The 19,440-nt window shown below is 48.3% G+C and overlaps 1 protein-coding gene across 7 annotated transcripts in view; it reads right to left on the bottom strand.

Annotated features, from left to right (window-relative positions):
• The window catches only part of TTC7B (tetratricopeptide repeat domain 7B), a 173,631-nt gene that overhangs the window by 46,066 nt on the left and 108,125 nt on the right, over nucleotides 1-19,440 (bottom strand). For all 7 annotated transcript variants that reach the window (XM_058655184.1, XM_036496314.2, XM_004584341.3 and 4 more), the window contains 2 exons: nucleotides 8,251-8,367; nucleotides 1,020-1,117 (listed from right to left, as the gene is read on the bottom strand). In XM_058655184.1, the coding sequence (XP_058511167.1) occupies nucleotides 1,020-1,117; nucleotides 8,251-8,367 (215 nt within the window). The remainder of the gene's footprint in view (nucleotides 1-1,019; nucleotides 1,118-8,250; nucleotides 8,368-19,440) is intronic.

Genomic DNA, 19,440 nt, shown 5'->3' with positions numbered 1-19,440 from the left:
TACTTTCATAATGCGTGCTGCTTCTAATGGCCAACAATCTTGTGATCTAGCAGCCTGTGTGGTCCTTGGATCAGATATCTGTGGTTGACTTTAAACTGGGGGTCAGAGACCTAGTATAGGAATGCAAGGTTGTTAGGCCTGAGTCCTCCTGTCCCACCTGGGGGCGGCTTCCCCAGGGCCTGTGCTCTTTGAGGTCTGACTCAGGGCCGCTCTCTGACTTGTCCTGGTAGGGCTCAGTTGGGAAACAAGACATGGCTCAGGATTGGAGAAGGACCTTGGGGTTCTTTCCATGAGGCCGGCTAGCCCTTCAACCTATAGCGTCTCCTGCAGGAAGTAGTAATAAGAGCAGGTGCTTGAGGAGGCTTTAGGATTATCGTGAAGACCCAAGGTTGAATGAATGTCATCATGAGTGTGTGGTCTGCTCTCCCCTGGGTTGTCACTGCACAGCCAGCACCACTACCAGAGTAACTTGTGGGAACTGTGGAGGGGTACTTACTGCTCCCCGCTATGCAGCCAGGTACAAAATGCACCCAGCAAGGCAGGAGTGCTCACTTAGTTGGCTCTAGTGAGGGTGGTAGAGTAAGCACCTCAGAATCCACCCGTCACCCTGTGGGGGTCTTTCTGCTTGGGGTGTGTGTGTGTGTGTGTGTGTGTGGACGCGCGTGAAGTTGATTAGAAACTGAAACCTTGATGATAGGTCTGAACCCTAAAGAGTGAGGGAGACACATAAAAGCCAAAGGGAACCTGATGGGCACCTGGCCATTTGATTTTAGCTTGCATTTTAAAACTCCCAGAGCAAGGGGTGGAAATTGATTTCAAAGAGTTGTTTGGTGTAAAAAATATTACCCCTTCCCTGCCCCCCCCACTGTAAATCAACACTGGAGGAGATGACGCCTTGACCAAGAGTCTAACCTATGGGGTGAGGAATTCTCCCAGTCCCAAGCCTGGCAGCCCCGCCCACCCAAGACCTGGCACAGCCTCTCGCTCACCACCTTGGCCCAGCGTGCTCCCGGTCTCACCTGTCTCAGGATCACTGAAGTCTGGCAGGGTGATGGTGTTGAGCTGCCGTCTGTCTGCAATGGTCCGATCCAAGAGGCTGCTTCCACGTCCGGAATCACTGCAAGGCACCACAAGGGATCAGCCCCCGGGGTAGGCATGAGGGAAGGGCACAGAGAGGCAACAGGAAAGGTTCTCCTTTCTACAGCCACCATCATCGGCACAGTGCAGGGACCTCCTCCTGCGCTCTTGCATGTCCCTTCTGTGCAGCAAGCATTGCACCTCCTGCCCCTAACCCTGCCATCCCTGTCCCCTACCATCCGCAGGGGCCCTTGCTCAGGTCTTAGGATACGACAATGAAAAGCTGAAGCCAGGTTCTCGATGGGCCTCCTTGTTTGGGGGAGGCTTGGCACTCAGGGAGACCCTGAGACCACCAGCCTCTCAGTGGTCTGTGAAACATCCTCTGCCTGGCAGCTTCTAGAAATGGCTGTGCCGGGGGCATCCTGGTAGCCTGCATGTCCCGCTCCATGTCACAGACCCGGGGAAGGCTGGAATGGCCTGCCTTCCTCAAAGCCTTCTAGATAGTTCTAAGGTCTCTGTTTTGCAAGGCCACAGCATTATCTGGGTCCCCAGAGGCAGCCTTTGAGACACATGGCCTGGCTGTTGAGGGAACTGCAGGAGGGGGCAATGTGGCATGGTGCAATGTGTGTGTGCTGCAGTCCTATCTGGCATTCCTGGGCTGCACAAGCTGGCCTGAGGGGTCCTGAAGGGACTTGGGGAGAACACAGCAGGCTTAGTTGCCAGCCGCTGGACTGCCAGCGCCACCTGCATTGCACACCTTCCCGGGGGCTTCATCTCCAGCCAGAGCCTCCCCAGCATGTCCGAAGAGGCCACGTGGAGACCACATCAAGCCTCACTGGGAAGGAAACAATCCATAGAGACTTTTTTTTTTAAATTTTGTGCTTTTCCCCTTCTCTGTTGCGATGCTCTATCAAAGCAGTTTCAACAAGATACCTATCTGCTCCTAGGGCCAGAGTCCCCAGGCCTCTCTCTGAATCCTGGGGTGCTACAGGGGAGTTTCTGGTTGTTGAGAAGCTCATGGTTCACGAGAACGGCACCCAGTTTATTTCTTCTTAGTGGCTGCAGCTAGTAAGAGTACAGATAAGATCAGGCACGGAGCTCAGGCTGCCACTTCCGTGTGCAGTGAGGCAGGAACCACAGGACCCGCCTTCGGCACAGACTTCTCGTCAGCCTATGATTAGGACATCACCCCAAACATGTGTTTTGGAGGCTGCTCTAAATTATTTCCCCTACTACAAAGCAGTAAATGCCTCTGAATAGAAAAAAAAACACACACACACAAAATAAAACAAAACACAAAAGTGTCCGTAAATTTTTACTAATTATGGAGTGTGATGATTTTGAGAATTGGTTTGTTCTGACAGCATTTTTAATGTAGATATCAAGAAGTATTCATTGTCTGAACATTGTGAAGGTTCTGGACTTTTCCAGAAGGCTTGGTTTCACAGTACAGTGATGTTTTCATCACTGGGGCGGGGCGGGGGGATCGTGGAATGTGCAACAGATAGCGGCTCTGTGAAGGAAGGATCGGCCTGGGATGCTGAGAGCCAGCTGGGGTCCTGCCTGGGAAGTAGGGGTGGGGGAGGAGTGCTTCTTGGAGCATGCCCCCAGCTTCTCCTCTTATCAAGTTATAGGGCACAGGTTTGGCTGCCATGTGTGACTTTGGGAAAGACCCAGAAACCGGGGTCCTGGGACTCTGATGTGGCTCTGGTCTCCCATCCTAACCTGTCGCTAATAAGCAGGGCATCTGGGACAAGGCCATTTTCCCTGTGCCTCAGTGACACCAATGTGGATAAGCATTGTCTGCTCATGCAGAACTGTATGAGGAGGAGGCGAGGTCAAGCGGACAGAGTGCTCTTAGCAGTTCCCACTCCCAGCTACATCAAGGGTAGGGGTGGGGGGTTCCTGTAAATGTGTACCCTACAACTGTGCCCCTAGGGTTAAACGGACTGGCTGACTTCTGCAGACAGCCTAGCACTGGGTTTCTGGTGGGATGCTGGGAGCTGTGGGGGAGCTGAATTAAGGACCTTCTACTCTAAATGTTATGAACTCTGGGGCCAGTGCTGTGGCACAGCAAGCTAAGCCATCACTTGGGAACCTGGATACTCCACTTCCAACCCATATTCCTGCTAATGCAGCTGGGAGGACAGTGGAGGACGGCCCAGGTACTTAGGTTCCTGCCACACTCGTGGGAGATCAGGATGGAGTTCCTGGCTCCTGGCACCTGGTATGCCAGGCCCTGGCTGCTGTAGCCATGTGGAGAGTAAGCTAGCAGGTAGAAGATCTCTTTATCTTATTGCTCTCTCTTTCTCTCTCTGAACAACCTAAAACAAAATTAATATTCTTGATTTGTGAGCCTCACCCCACCAGCAGGCTGAGAACATTCTCTTAGCCCGTCCTCCTCGTTCCTGGACACTGGTGAACACTCAGAATGCACAGGTTTTGTCTCCACACTGAATGCTTTCTCTCTAATTATCAGGGGCTTCTGATTGGGGAGAATTTGCTGGGAGCTTCAAGCAATTTCTTTTTAAAGATTTATTTATTTTTACTAGAAAACTCAGATTTACAGAGAAGGAGAGACACAGAGAGAAAGATCTTTTGTCTGCTGATTCACCCACTGAGTAACTGCAATGGCCAGAGCTAAACTGATCCAAAGCCAGGAGCTTCTTCCAGTTCTCATGCGGGTACAGGGTCCCAAGGCTTTGGGCCATCCTTTACTGCTTTCCTGGCTATAAGCAGGGAGCTGGATGGGAAGTGGAACAGCTGGGACACAAACTGGGGCCCATATGGGATCCCAGCAGTTGCAAGGTGAGGACTTTAGCCACTAGGCTATCACGCAGGATCCTCAAGCAATTTCTAGTTCATTTTTCATGGTGTGGGGTCTTATGCTGCCAAAATTTGCTTTTAGGATGATCCACAGAGTGTGGCAGAAGGGAAACACTCAAGAGGGCAAGTCTGGGTCAAGCAGAGGCTCCTTAGATCGTCCACCCCAACCGGCCTCTCTCCTCCAGGCCATCTACCCCTTCCTTTCTCCTTTGGCTGCCTGGGGCACTGCCTGGGGAGCACAGCAGGAAGGGAGAGAAGACCATTCCTGGTCAGTGGAGCTGTGAGCAATTGGAGGGTTTGGGGAGAGGACAATGGAGGTGCAGATGCCCACATGTGCAAACCTCCACATCCTGGGAACTTATGTGCCCCTGTTAGGGCTGAGTCAGTTAGGATAATGGCTAAAGTTACATTGCAAACTTTGGAGGCTACCCTTGGAAATCCTTAGGGCTCTACTGCCACACCACTCCAAACCCAGGAGGCAGGGTGTGGAGGCCGACTAGAAAGCCAGAATCCTGGAGTTCTAGTCGCAACTTGGCCCCTTCTCAGCTCCTGCAACAGTGGTGCCTGGCACTCCAACAGAGCAGCCCTGGGTAGGAAGCAAGAGCAGGAGCAAATGGAACCAAAGTGGCTTCCTTCTGGGCCTGCTAGGCCTGGTTAATAGGATCAAGGCAATGTCAGATGTATGGGTTAGCAGTTAGGATGTTGGTTAGGATGCTTGAATCCGTATTGGAACTCCTAGGTGGTTTCCTAGTTCTGCTCTCTGAATCAGTCTCTGGCCAGTGCAGACCCTGAGAGGCATCAGGTCGTGGTTCAAGTCACTGGGGCTCTGCTGTCCACTTGAGAGAGCTGGATCCCTGGCTCTGGGCTTGCCTCTGGTCCCCTCACCGCTACCATTGCCATCAGCTGTTACAGTGAATCAGCTGATGGGAGCTCTTTGTGCCTATCTCTCTGCCTCATGAGTTAAAAAGAAAAAAAAAAAAAGAATAAAGGGATGGTTCCAATATCCCCACACTTTATGGCATAATCCCCATGCTTCAATTCCATAATCAAAAAAGTGGGTATAGTATGAAATGGCATTTGCCAACATTGTGGGGCTGCTGTGAAATGCAATGAGAACATACATTATATTAAAAAGGGAGAAATTCCACCACAACACTCGTGACTGTTAGCATGAAATGGGGTCTCCAATATCCAGTTGTGGTTGGAACAAGGAAAATGTGTGTGTGAACTTCAAGTGCCAATTTTTAGTAAGTGACTAAAATAGGACCTAGGAAGAAGACACCTTCTTTTCATCGGCTGGGCAGGCCAGCTTGCGGCTGAATATGGAGACGGTTCAAGTAGCAATGACAAGAGAGTGAAACACATGGTTAAAAGTAAAAAAGAAAAATGAAAAGCAACCGACTATTAGCTAGAGAGAGCGAGGTCGCTTCCTATCGAGGTAGGAGCAGTTTGAATCCCCGCTCTGTTACTTATTTAACTGGGAAAAATGTAGGCAAGTGATTTATCCCCCTTTAGCTTCAATTTCACTTTCTACAAAGTAGAAATAACAGTAGTTATCTTGCCAGGCGAGCCTGGGGATGGGAGATAATGTATAAATGGCCCAGCACACTGCTGCCTCGGGAAAGTTTCAGTCAATGTGGTTATTACTGTCCTTTGTGGAAATGCTGGGGTATACAGCACAGGGAGCCTGCTGGGGAGATGCCAGGCCGAACATATGCTGCCTTGAATGGCCAAGTCAGTGTGCACAAGAACTGAGTGAGCTTTTTACTTCTGCAAGGCAGAGAAGACAAAACATGAGGCAGATTTCTTGTCCAAACGCAAGCAAAACTGCAGACCCAAGGAAACACGATCTAGGCTTCTGAAATGACAAACACCTCGCCAAGCGCACACTCAAGAAGACGCCACCCACTGCTTTGCTTGCAGCAGGAGATGCATTCTCCCAACAGCAGGTGGAAGGCTATGTGCAAGTTTTCTAAGGCTCAGCTCAGCCACCGGCTCATAGTACAGAAATAAAAAAGACTGAATTAGCTGCTGGGAACATGAAGTGAGGGTTGGATCTCTGGCCACGCGTTCCCTGCTACTGCCCATGCCCTCTCCTGGGCCTTGCCGTCTTCCTGCCCTGGAGGCCTGGACAGAGAAGGATGGATTTAGTTGGAAGCAGATCACGGAGACTAGGAAACCCTGGCAGATGGATCAACAGTCCAACCACAACTGAGCATGCTCAGAAAAAGGGCACCCAGAGCTAGGAAGCTGGCAAGGGAACTAATCTGGGGAGATTAGCTTCCTGCCAAAATGTGTTCTGTTTCTCCTCCGTTTATTTTTAAGGATGGCACTTGTTGGTGTGATTCTTCCCTTTTCTAGAGCACTGTGTGATCTGAGGACGTCAGGCTGGGGGACCCACAGGTGCCCTGCCACTGGGGTTGAGAAGAGTGCCATCCCCTCTGGCCCACAGCTATGTCACCTTCAAACATTATTATATTGCCAGGGTCCACTGCTTACCCAAGCTGTTGGGAGAGGATGTCTAAATTTGCACCATGGTGAGGGCTGCAGGGAAAGCATTTATTTATATCCCAGAGAAAATAAAGTTGAAAGAAAAAGCCAGGATGTTCCTTAATAAGGGGCTGCTCGGTCACTAGCCCTGGCTGGAGGAGCCCTTTGGCCACCCACTCCTGCCCTCCAGCTCTGCCCAGGCAGGCCAGGCTCCTCCAAGCCCGGCCCTGACATATCCCTCAGAAAACTGAGGGAGGATGGACAGAGCCCAGGCATTTGGTTAGGTATTTTTTTTAAAGTTTTCTAATTCTGCTATTTTTTTCCTCTCTTCACATTCAATATTCTTGGTTGCTAAGTGGGAGGGAATGTGGGGAGGTGGGAGAGGTGTGGAGAATGGAGAGAGGGTGGGCGGCGGCGGCAATGCGGCGGTGGCAATGTTGAAGGCTTCTGTTCTTCTTGGGGAAGGGGGTGCAGGCAGAGGGAGGGTCCCAACCTGGCCAACATCCCCCAGCCCCAGTCTTATGACGGACCAGGAGTGGGGGCCCCTGAGGGGAGGCAGTCACTGACACTTTCTGTTTTCCATATGGTTTTTGCAGAAGATACCCGAGAAGGGGGCCAGGTCAATCTCAGGATTACCTTTCACCTAGAGGAAGTTGGAGGCACCCTGCACCAGGAGGGGTTCCCTGCTAAATCCTACAAGTGCAGACTGGACCAAGGCCTGGTCTTCCAGGCTCCCCCACTTCCTTCCTCCCAGCAGCACCACCCACAGGGGATCACAGTCTGCTTGAAGTCTGGTCTCAGGAGGCCTACACCAGGCACTGGTGTTAAATAACAGGCCTCACGGACCCCTCTGCTTCCCAGCGTCCTGTTCCTGGGCAGGCCATGCCCTTTGTGTACATTTACCAATTGAGTGACACACATCTAGGCAGCTGAGGGTGGGCTGTCTCTACCGACACCTCTCTGTGAATTTGAAAACATACTCTGGCTGTAAGAGCGGCTATAATCTCTGGGATCTGCAGCCCCTTCTCATAGATCACTTACCTTCACAGGGAGGCACCCACAGTCAGCTAAACAACCCTCAGGAAAAACTGGCCAACACTTGAAAACACGCAAAGAGGGAGAAAACTAGTGGCTAACAACCCACCTTGCCCAGGTTGCCTGAATCTAGAGTGGGGCACCCTGCTGACTTGGCGATGTCACAGCTCTGTTAGGCCACAAACCAAGAAGAGCTCTTGTTGGATAGGCACAAAGTCTGAATTTTCGCCTTACAGCAGACACGACCCCAAGCAATGCATTCCAACACCACCGTAGGCCACTGTCAACACCCATCTGCAAATTCATTCCAGCATGTCTGCCTATACTTAGCTGCCTACCCAATTCTTTGATCAAGTCTGAACATCTCACTGTCCCCACACTGGGAAATATAAGTTAAATCCTTGGCCCGTGCTCATTTGATACCTGTCCGAGTCATGAGTTTAACCTTTGGACAGTGACGCCTTATCGTGGTAACAGCCACGTCCCCTCTCCCTAGTAGGATGTGGTCTCTAATATGACACAGATGGACGAGCAGGCTCATAAATGAGTTAAGTAAACAGCTGCTGGAGACATGTCAGAGAGCCTTTTTGTGGTTTAGGGCTTGTTGGTCCCCACAGTGGGCTGCATTGGCTGCTTCAGAACCTCATATACATGGAATGTTGAAACTCCCGGGCTCTGCCACCTGTGGGACCCCGGCAGGGTATGGGGTGGTGCTCAGGGAGTAGTGACAAGGTCAGTGCCTGCCCATGTCATTCACAGGAGGCACCAATGGGCAGGGGCCCAGGCAAAACTCATGCAAAGCAGACCTGGTTGGCCTCTTACCTGGGGTTGGTGAGGTTGTAGCAAGATTTCCATATCTGTAACATGTGCTTGCAGGTGAGCAGTGCCTCATCTGGGCCCCGGCAGAGTGACTCCAACTTCACTTTGGAAAACAGTAGTCTGTGTGGGAACAGAAGACAACACAGCTCAAGCCAGACTGAGAGGTTAGCCTAGCCCCAGCATTGGGTGTGTGTGTGTGCCTGCACCCACTGAGAAAGGGGCCATGCACACGCCTGGGCCCTGGGAAGCATAGCGTCCATTTCAGTGAGGCAGAAGCAGTCCAGCATGACCCTGTGTGGTGGGCAGGTGCCAAGCCTCCAAGTGGCCCATGTGATCGGAACACAGGGGTCTTACAAGCAGCATGCTCTTCAGGAGAAAACAAACCAACAAAAGCCAGTTGATTTGGAGGTTTCAAAATTTCCTTGTTTGACAAAATCACATAGGAGACTCCTTTGTCTTAACCACACCCGAGGAACCGTCCATGATGATGCTTAGCACCCACTCTGCTTCAAAAAGGCCGCATTGGAAGCACACAAAGAAAGGGGGCGTGAGGCTCAGAGCCCCTGCTGACCTGCCCCAACCCTGCTGGTCAAGGGCTAGGATTTGGTTAACTCCTCCCACCCTTCCCAAGCCTGTCAGTGCCTGCTTCTGTGCCCCTCCTCCAGACCCACTAAGTGAGAAGCTTAGGACTTTGCTTCTTTTGTGGTCCCTCAGGCCATTCTGTTCCCATAGCTCACATTGCCTCTCCGTAGTCCTTGGCTCTGGTGGGGGGGTACCAGGACTCACCACTGCCCTCAGGGAAATCCCAGCATGAGTGCCAATCCCACCCCATCCTCTGATCTCCCAGCAATCAGAAGTCTAACCAACAAGATCAAAGCTCACTCTCATTCCTGGCTGGAGACACTGCCATGCTTCCTGGCCACCTGTCACCAAAACAAGTCAGAACCCCTGACGAGTTCTTAAAGGCCCCTCTGGCTGCTCAGATCTCCCCATCCGTTCTGTGCCCTACATTTCTCCCACAAGTAAAACCCACTACATAGATGCTGTGCCTCTTACACAACTTGACGGCACTCCATATCCCTCCATCTGAATCTCTGCCAATCTGGTCTCTTTCCCGCTTCCCAAAGCCAGCTTAGACATCACTCCTCAGAGAGGCCTTCCACTGCCAGCGTTTCCATCCTCTTTGCTCGGCAGGTACCACATTCACTGATGCTTGTCCTTGGTAGAGAGAAGACAGGGAGATGCTCCTTTCTGAGAGGGCTCTCCATGTTTGATCCTTAACACATGCTGTCAGGGACATGGGGGAATCCTGGGGGGCAGTGTCTCCCATGTGGGAAACAAACTCCACAGCAGCAAATTTCAGTTTTTCTGGATGTGATCTTCCTACTGAATCTATTGATCTATTCCCCACCCCCTTCTCTGGCCTCACTTCCCCAGGACCTCCAACTGCACTCTGAGCTGGCTCACTTTCTCTGTAAACTACAGAAGGTAAAGAAAAGACAACTCTCATGATTTAAGGTAACACAAAATTCCTCAGCCATGTACAATGTAATGTGTGTGTTCAAAGGTACAAAGAGGATCAGGGACTCTTTCCCTGGCGACAGATGGAATGATGGGAGTCCCAGGGTATGGCCACCCAAGGTCAAGAGTGCGTTAGTGTCAACCACTTCCTCCACACGGAATGACAGAAGCCCAAGGGTGATGCTGGTGGCTCCTGCAGGGTCAGGGCTGCAGCCACATTGCCAGGTCCAGCCCTGACATCAGTCAGCTGGTGCTCCTGGTACAAGTCAGGGGCTCTGTGAATCTTCTGTTCTTGTCCCAGACCCTTGCCTCAAAATCCATTCACCTAACTTTTTTTTTAAAGATTTATTTATTTTATTACAAAGTCAGATATACAGAGGAGGAGAGACAGAGAGGAAGATCCTCTGTCCGATGATTCACTCCCCAAGTGACCGCAACAGCCGGCGCTGCGCCGATCCGAAGCCGGGAACCAGGAACCTCCCCCGGGTCTCCCACGCGGGTGCAGGGTCCCAAAGCTTTGGGCCATCCTCGACCACCCACCCTGGCCACAAGCAGGGAGCTGGATGGGAAGCAGGGCCGCCGGGATTAGAACCGGTGACCACATGGGATCCCGGAGCGTCCAAGGCGAGGACCCTAGCCGCTAGGCCACGCCAGGGGCCCTCACCTAAGTTTTAAAAGCAGAAATATTTTGCTTTAGAGACTCAAGGAAAACTTACAGAAAGTTAATGAAAACTATAAGAACCTGGCTAGAATATAGCAACTTGATTCCAAGACTACTGACTGAAATCTTACGTCTTATCTCTGTGACGCCTTTTGTGATTTGCCACTGGGCTGTAGGCTCAGCCTTGGAGGGATCTGTGACACACACACACATACCCTACCAGAGCTGTGGTAACCCCTTCCCCAGCCCCCGCCATGTCACTTGGCTTCCTCCCTCCCTTCCCCCAAGTCTTTGTACAGGCTACTTCCCCTTCCAACATTCCTGTCTTAAACACTTACTCATCCTTCAAGATTAAGAGCAACCAGCACCCCCTCACTGTAGGCAGCCTTCCAAATGGTAACACAGTCTCAGAAACTGGGAGCTCAAACTATGGTTTGATCAAGTGCAAGCCTAGGATGGTTCTGTTTCCAGGACAAGCGAAATAGTAATAGCAGCAGTGGCCAGACACCTTACACATTCAGTCACTGATCCTTTTAACAACCCTGGGAAGGAGTGAACTGCCCAAGATCACACTACCAGGGTGAACAGAAGCTTGGGCCCAAATACGCTGGATCCTAAACATTGAACATAAAATGGAAGAAAATGTTTTAAGATCAAACTGTATTATAGATACTAAGGACCACATGTAGTGTTATAAAATCCTGTGCCAAATAGTTGCCCAAGGATGCACAAAGCTTGGCATTAGATGCTGTGTGGCATAAAAGAGGAAATAAAATCCAGTCCCTTGCCCTGAAATAATGTTCAGTCCTATCAGAAGACAAGATTGGCCTGCCAACATGAGATAGGGTCTGTAGCTTAGGGTGAAATGGCTCTGAAACTGAGTAGAGCTTTGGCCTGCCAGGAACTCCTTCCAGGTTGTATCACACATTGCTTTTTAAAGAATAATTATGGGGTGTGTGTGTGTGTGTGTGTGTGCTGACTTGTCTTGCACCCAAAACACCTGGTACATATAAAACTCAAAATGTTTGAAGGACTCAGTTAATCAAAGTTTTACTTTTCATTAAGATAATAGAAATGTTTTACTTTATTTGGAAGACTTTTTTTTAAGAATCCCAAGATAATTCTTGAAATAACAACTGTTAAGCTTAGAAAAAGACATGCATATATGTCCCTTATGAGGTTCTGAGATACGTGGCGCTGTGACTTCCTAGTGCCATCTGTTGGGGTCAGGTTGAATACATGGAGGCCACCCTGGGGAGACATTCTGATTCCCTGGAAACTTCCCAGCCTGAAGCACAGACTTGCTTCAGGTACCTCCCTCTAGGTCAGTTACACCTGGGCACTGTCCCTATGAGTCCCAAACTCGAGACTCGGATGGATGCTGAGATGTGGCTAAAATGGCAGATGTTACTAAATTCTGGAAGGAGGGTGCATCTCAGAGAACTCTGGTTGGAAAGAAATCGGAACCCTGCTGGAACCATGGTTCTCTCCTGTGTTCCTTGGCAGCACCAAAACCCACACTCACTAAGCCCATGGGCAGGATATGTGCACAATGATACACCAGCCTTCGCTTATGAGCTGATCTGTGACCAGGCACTGGTGGTGGCTGACCGAGAAACAAAGCCACAGGGACATGGAGTGCTTGGCACTCGGTGCTGGTATCAGCCAGGAGCTCCTGGGTTCAGCCTGCTGGAGACCTGCTCTCTACTGACCTGCTGGACGTGACCAGGGGCTGGGCTGGAGTCGGGAACGCACTGCCAGGAAGCCTGCTGGGGGAGCAGGAGAGGGACTGGCTGCCAAACACACAGCAGAAGGTGCACGTCTGTTACCAGGTAAAGGAGTGAAGAGAGCAGGCAGAGGTGGGCAGGGAGTAAGTATGTGGGGATGCAGCTTTAAGCTGAGAAGTTGGTTTGGCAGTCAACAGATCAGAGCTTTGAGGGGAGTCAAAAGCAATATGCAAAAAAGCATGTGGTGATGAAGAGAAAGATGGAAATCTGGAGCCAGATGAGTCAGCTGGAATCAGTGTCTGAAAGGGAGAGAGAACAGGCTGTGTGCAAGCTAGCATCACCCAGGGAGGCAGGCTAGTGAATCCATCCAACCAAGCCTGCAATGTGATGTGTGTTGAGGTCTCAAGCCGGCTTAAACAGGAAATGCGCCTTAGTGCGCTGTCACCGACACGCGGGATGGCCGACTGTGTGCTGAACTAGCCGCCTGGATCTCCTGGCAGTCTTGCTCCCTGCCCCCAGCAGTAGGGTCTCAGCAGGAGGTGCTGTGCAGAAAGCAGCCAGTGGGCCAGGCTGAGGCACCGCCCCAGAGACCACTACCAGGCCTGGCTAGACGCAGCGCAGTGGGGCCAGCTCCCTGCCAAGTGGGAGTTTTACTGCTGGGCAGGTGCAGGAGCTGAGAGACCTTAACCCACTCCCTGACACGTGCTGGGAGGGCTGGGAGGGGGGCGGGTGATAGAGTCAGCTCACACCACTGTTCTTGCAAGGTATCACATGCTGCTTGGAGTGTCACTAACTACAAATACTCTGGAAATGTCACCTGAATGAATGATCTAATTATCCAATCGACACACAGAAAATACACAATTTCTTAGCTCTTCTAGCTTACATAATTGCAATATTGACATACTGTTCATTGGTTCATTAGGAAAAATAGATTTTCCGATCAATCTGAAGCTGGAAAAGGCCGAGAGAGGTCCCATGACACTGGGCCCTTGCCTCAGCTGCCGGATCCGCCGGGGGCTGGAGAGGAACAGACTCTGCTGTACTCCCTGTGGCCCCTGGATTGGGCTTTGTGGGCAACCAGATGCCTAGGTGCCTGGTGTGCCAATCTAAGTTCATGAAGCGTCTGTCTGGTCCATCACTCTCCAGTCTCCGAGAAAGAACAAAGGAGGAAGGGAGGAAGGAGAAGAGGACAGAGGGAAGATGGAAAGGGGACTGCTGCTGAGGCCCAGAGCTGTAGGCGGAGACACCAGGGGAGCTCACAGGTTGCTGTGTGTGTGTGCACACACATGTGCACTCAGAGCAGGCTGGGGTGGGATTTCTCCAACTCAGACTCTTGGACCTGCTGGCCCACATTCATTTAGCAAAACAAAGTTTGTGGGAGCCCAAGTCTGAGGAGGGGACGCCTTGCTCAGCAGGGCCGGGGTGGGGGGGGTGGGTGCGGGGGTGGGACTGCACGCAGGGCTCTGGGCTGGGGACACGAACGCAGCCTGCTCTGATGAGCTGGACACACCACTTGCTCTCCTAATCTTGCCTCCTCTTTCTGACAGGCAGGGACTCCAGTCTGATCCCATATCAGTTACAATTTTGCTTCTTGTTTCAGTCCAAGGGCCAATGATCTGGGCTATTCCTCCATCTTTCTGCTGGTATTATTTTTAGAACAAACAAACAACTGATATATTGAGCCAGCATAAATAACCTCAAGAAACCCCAGTTTAGCCTTTTTGTTTTCTGTTCCTGCTTCAACCATACTCTCACTGAGCATCCTAGAGGTAGCACCTGCTGCACTGGAACCGAACTGGCCAGGTGGACTCATGTGGCCTGTCCCAAAGGCCGCCTCCAATCCAACAGGGTGGCATTTTAGAGAAAGGTGTGTCAGCTGCAAAGCTGCAAGGCCAGCAGACACAGACCGGGCTGCTTCAGGGGGCGGCCAGGGAGTGAGGGGGCACGCAGAAAGCAGGACGCAGGGAACCTGCCCTTGGGCTTGGTAAGGGAGCAAGTGAGAACCTTTGGTACTGGCAGCATGCCCAATGCAGAATGAACTGGATGGAAGAGCAGGCAGAGGCAGACACATGACTAGCCATGACCTCCACTGCAGGCCCTCCGCTGGACCACTGGCTCCAGCCGCTCATGGTCAGATTTGATGACAATGTCCATCCTTGGCACGCTGAGTGCTGGATGAGGTCCTGGAGCACCTGAGGTCTCCAGGAAACACCTGTGTCAATCCCGACCTTGGCCCTCTAGACTGAGCTGCTGAATGAGGTAGGTAGACCTTGGAAAGAAAGGCACTAACAGCAGCACACCTGCTGGAGGCCAGCCAGTGGAACGTTTCCAGCACACCCACAGGAATGACTGAAGTGGCAGGATGCTTTGTGAGGATCTTAACTTGGGGACAAACAGCCACATGCATGGTTGGTCCTGGTCTGAGAACCTGCAGAGAGGGGTTTGGGTCACAGCTGCTTCAAGCTCTGAAGAGAAGACGAGCACCCCCACCACCCCCACCGCCCCTGCCACACCGTTCTTACACAATGCTTCACACACACTTCTCCCTCTGCCACTCTTGACAAGCATCTGTGCCAACTACAGCCAAACTGCAGAACTAAGGCCTCCTGCCAAGATCACCCAGGTGGAAGGTTGCTTCCTCCAGCCAGCCAAGTCTGTCCCACAAAATGGCAGGCTCCATGACCTGGAGCCCCCCAACAATCTCACCTCCCCCTCCCCCAGAATGCTAGATAATTTCCCCTCCCCCACTCCATCACGCACGAACACAAGCATCAACAACGAGAGGACAGGTGGCTCAGTTGTAAAATATGCACCATGCAAGTTTACCATCCTAACCATGTTTTAAGCATACCATTCAGTGGCAGTAGGTCCATGCAATGCCAGGCCATTTTTATCTGGTGAAACCGAAATTCTGGACACTATTAGACAGTCACTCAGCCACTCCTCCCAGTTCTGGCAGCCACCAACCCATGTTCTGTCTCGTCCTATTTCCAACTAACCACTCCAGGTACCTCTTCTAAGTGGAATCATGAAGTATTTGCTCCTCTGTAAATTGCTTATTTCACTCAGCAAAATATCTTCAATTTTCCTCTAAGATGGTGCACAGAACTATTCAGTGTATCTAACATGCCAAGTGTGTATGTACGTCTGCATGCCATTTTGTTCACTCATTCATTCGTGGACACATGGCTGGCCTCCACCTTTCAGTTACTACGAACATGGTATACACTATCAATTCAAGTCCTTGCTGTTGGTTCTTTTGGGAACATACCCACGGTGGGACTATGGCAGTTTAATTTGCCAACCCTGATGACTTTGATTTTTGGTAACAGTTATCCTAACAGGCAGAATGTCGTATCTTACTGTGTTTGGATTTGCAGTTTCCCAATGACTAATGATACTGAGCCTCCGATCAAGTGTTTGTTGGCTGTTGTCTTCTTTGGAAAAACATCTATTTAACTCCTTTGCCCTTGTTGTAGTCTGTTTTGTGTGTTTGTATGTGTGTTTGTGTGTGATTTTAAACAAACAACTATACCATGGGATCCCATTCCACTTGTCTTCCAGGCTGCCACACACTCTCCTTTGTGCAAAGACCCTTTCTCAAAGTACATCTAACGGCCTGTCCCCTCTGGGTTGCTGGCCCTGGGCTCCCTCCTCCCAGCATGCTTGGGGGATCCATGGATCCTTTCTCCACTACCATGACATGAATCACCTCTTTCCTTGTAGCCCGACTTTTCACCTAATGCAAACTTAATGGGTTAAATCAGTTGGAACAGGAATAAAAACAGACTTGGGTAACTGCCCTCTCAGTGAACACTAAATCAAAGCAATGCACACCACCACGTTTCAACTTGAACTTAGTTTCTCCAAGAGAACATGTGTGTGAGAGAGGATAGACTAAGAAAGAGATACCATCTCATTTGCCAAGTAATGATTATTTTAACCCACAAACATTCTACGCAAGAATGATCCCAGCCACGTTGTCTAGTTGATCAAATAGTTTAACAGGGGAGGAAGCATAAAAATCCTGTCCATGGTGGCTCCTTGATATGTGACATGGCACCTCTGAGACGACACTGCCTACGTCCAGACCACGGCTCCGCCACTTTGTAGGGTCATATTGGTGGCCGGATAACTTAATCTCTCTGTGCTTCAGTTTTCTTGTCTGTAAAATGGAAATGATGATAGTACTGACTTGGAGCCTATGGAATTGTATCATAAAATTCAAAATAAAAATAGAAGGAAAAAATTATGCAAGATTATGAAAATAAAAAAATTGGGAAAACAAAAAACAGAAAACACAGTCTAATGATCCCCTCAAAGCCCAGACCCACAGACACCCTCACTGTCTTCAGGAGAAACAACTGTTCTAAGTATTACTTGGTATCTGCTTCTGCCTTTTTAGGTCAAGGAAGAAGATCATTAAATAAAACATGTAGATTCAAGGAAATTTCTGCAAAGTTGTATTTCAAAGGAAGGAAGATCAGGGATCTCATACCAAATGCAGCCGATGGGAGGTCTATCAGGATTTGGAGCACTGTTCATGATAAAAACATGCACACATTTGAATTCTATTTTGGGAGAAATCTGCAGTATGTCAGAGACAATCAGCTAAGATTAACTTGTCATCCTTTTGTCTAGGTATTTAGTAGCTAAAAGATTTTAAAACAAATTTTTCAACAGAAAAAGATGGCAGTTTTAAGAGAGTAACAATAAAAGCCAGACAGACATGGGCTTAGCAGATGCTAAGCCCAACCACATCACTAGTGATATCAAGTGTGAACACATCAAACACTGAGGCAGCAGATGCAAGGTGCTATCTATCAGAAAAAAAGCAACACTGGAAGAAATAATGGCTGAGAACTTTCCCAATATGATGAAAGACACAGCTATCAGCCCAGTTTTAAAAAGCCCTATGAATACTGAGCAGGATCCACCTTTTGATGTGTCACTGCAAAAATGTAAAATTTCAGCAACAAAGGCAATTAAAAACAGCCCAGAAAAAAGACAGAAGCTGCTCTAATGAACCACATTCGTGGGCAGACTGCTCAACAACTGTTATTTCTGCTGCAAGGGGTAGTTTAAACCCAAAATTATATGTCCACTTTGAAACTCTCTTCTGAGAGTAAGGCTGAATACAACACAAACTGGGAAAGGTTGTTAGCAACAGGCCCTCAACCAACTTTCTAGAGTAATTGCTGAGCCACAACCAAAAGACCAATGCTATTTTCCATATTAGTACAAGGGAAAATAATTAATAAAACATAACCAATCTAAAAGAAGGTAGGGAAGAAGAGAATAAGATAAGAAAAACAAAAAGGGCCAGGTCAAGGAGAAAACACAAATGAGAATGGGAGACATATAAATACAGATAGGGCAGTTACTGGGTTACCTGAACATAGACTCAGTATTACAGACAAGACCATTACCCCGAGTTTCAAAAGGTAATCAGCGCTACAGAATGAGAGTTATCCAAAACACAAAACAGTTGAAGGAGAAAGGACAGAAGATATTCTTGGCATTTAAGTGTGAGTACACAAATACATTTGTATATACTTATATGCATGTATATATGCATGTTAATGGATATATGTATATTTCCTATAAAACATACTGAAGCTAAATGCACTAAACATCTTATATTGACAAAGGGTAAAATATGCTGGGAAGATGGTATTATAAGCTGGTATGTCTCTAATAGCATAGCTTCAAAACATACAAAGAAAAATCGTTATAACCACATAGCCAAAAGGGTCAACCTGCCCTCATAGTGCTTAGAATTCAATATTACTCCTCTCTCCAACTGATCAATTACAAAGATGAAAACTGTCAGTAAGAAAGAAAATAGCTTAAGCTATAAAACACCCCCAAAATTACCCAGCAAATGCAGAAGACATTGCTTTCAAGCACTAATGGAATGTTTAAAAAAATTGGTCATATACTGAATTATAAAACAAAGTTATTTTCAAATTTATATGTCTTTGAACACAAGTCAATGAAGTGCCCTTAACAAAAGATAAGGTGAAAAACTTATGTATCTGACAGCTACAAAACATTCTACAACATTCTACAATGAGCTAAAAAAGAACAACAGAAAGTTTAAAATATTCGTAAGTAAACAAAAATTTCACATATTGAAATTTGTGGTGTACAGCCAAAGCTGTACTTAAGAGAGAAATTTTTAGCCTTATGATACCAATGCCAGAACATAAGGTGAAAAACTATTGAACTAAACCTCCAACTTCAGCGATTAAGAATATAAACAAAGTAAAACAGATTCCACGCAAACAAAAAACAGAAAATAGAAATAAGAACAGAAATTTAGGAAGGAGAAAACATACAATTGGGATGATTATTAAAAAAAAAAGCAATTGGCTCTGGTAAAAGCTCAATTCAACAGATGGCTATATGTCAAGACTGATCAAGAAAAAGAAAAGGTACATTAAATGATATTAGGAATGAAGACGACTTAACAGTAGATGCTGGGTGATTAAAAAAATAAAACACTTTATGATAATTTTATGTCAGTAAAATTTAAAATTAAGAGAAAACAAATAGATTCATTATTAAAACATATATTACAACTTATGTATACATCTATATCTTAATAAAATGAGAAATAGGAAATTTTCATGTTCTACAATAATTTTTTAAAAAGCATTAGAACTCTTTCAAAAGGCAAAAGACTAGCCCTACATGGTTTTATTGTCCACTAAAGCTTAATATTCTAGAAACAATTCCACTGTTACATAAAGGATCTCACAACGTGCAAATAAAGAATCATTTCAAATTACTTTAGAAGTAAGTCTAACCTTGATGCCAAGATCCGATAAGAAATTGCAGACCTCTTTCACACATGAACATAAAAGTAAAGTCCTTTTTCAAAATTAGTAGATCCACATTAAAGCAAATTTATCACAAAGCAGTTGAGCTTATTCTAAGGTTGGTTTAATATTTTAAAATATCAAATGGTAGTGTGCATTTGACCTAATGACTACAACACTTTTTGTTTAAGGATTTAGTTATTTACTTGAAGAGGGTGTGGTGGTGGGGGGCGGGGAGCGGCTCTTCCACCCACTAGCTCCCTCCTCCAGGGCTGGGCCAGTTTAAAGCCCAAGCAGCCCTCACACAGCTGGCAGGGGCCATGTTCCATCTGCTGTCTTCCCAGGCACATCAGCAGATGTATCAGAAGCAGAAAAACTGGGACTTGAAACAAGGTTTGGATGTGACATTCTAGGGTCACAGCCCTAGGTCAGAAGCCTGGCTTCCATGTCCCCGGGT

This window comes from Ochotona princeps, chromosome 26 (genome assembly GCF_030435755.1).
Source record: "Ochotona princeps isolate mOchPri1 chromosome 26, mOchPri1.hap1, whole genome shotgun sequence".
Classification (NCBI taxonomy): Eukaryota; Metazoa; Chordata; class Mammalia; order Lagomorpha; family Ochotonidae; genus Ochotona; species Ochotona princeps.
The sequence above is the reverse complement of the archived record's forward strand: the minus strand, read 5'-3'. Positions and strand labels throughout refer to the sequence as shown.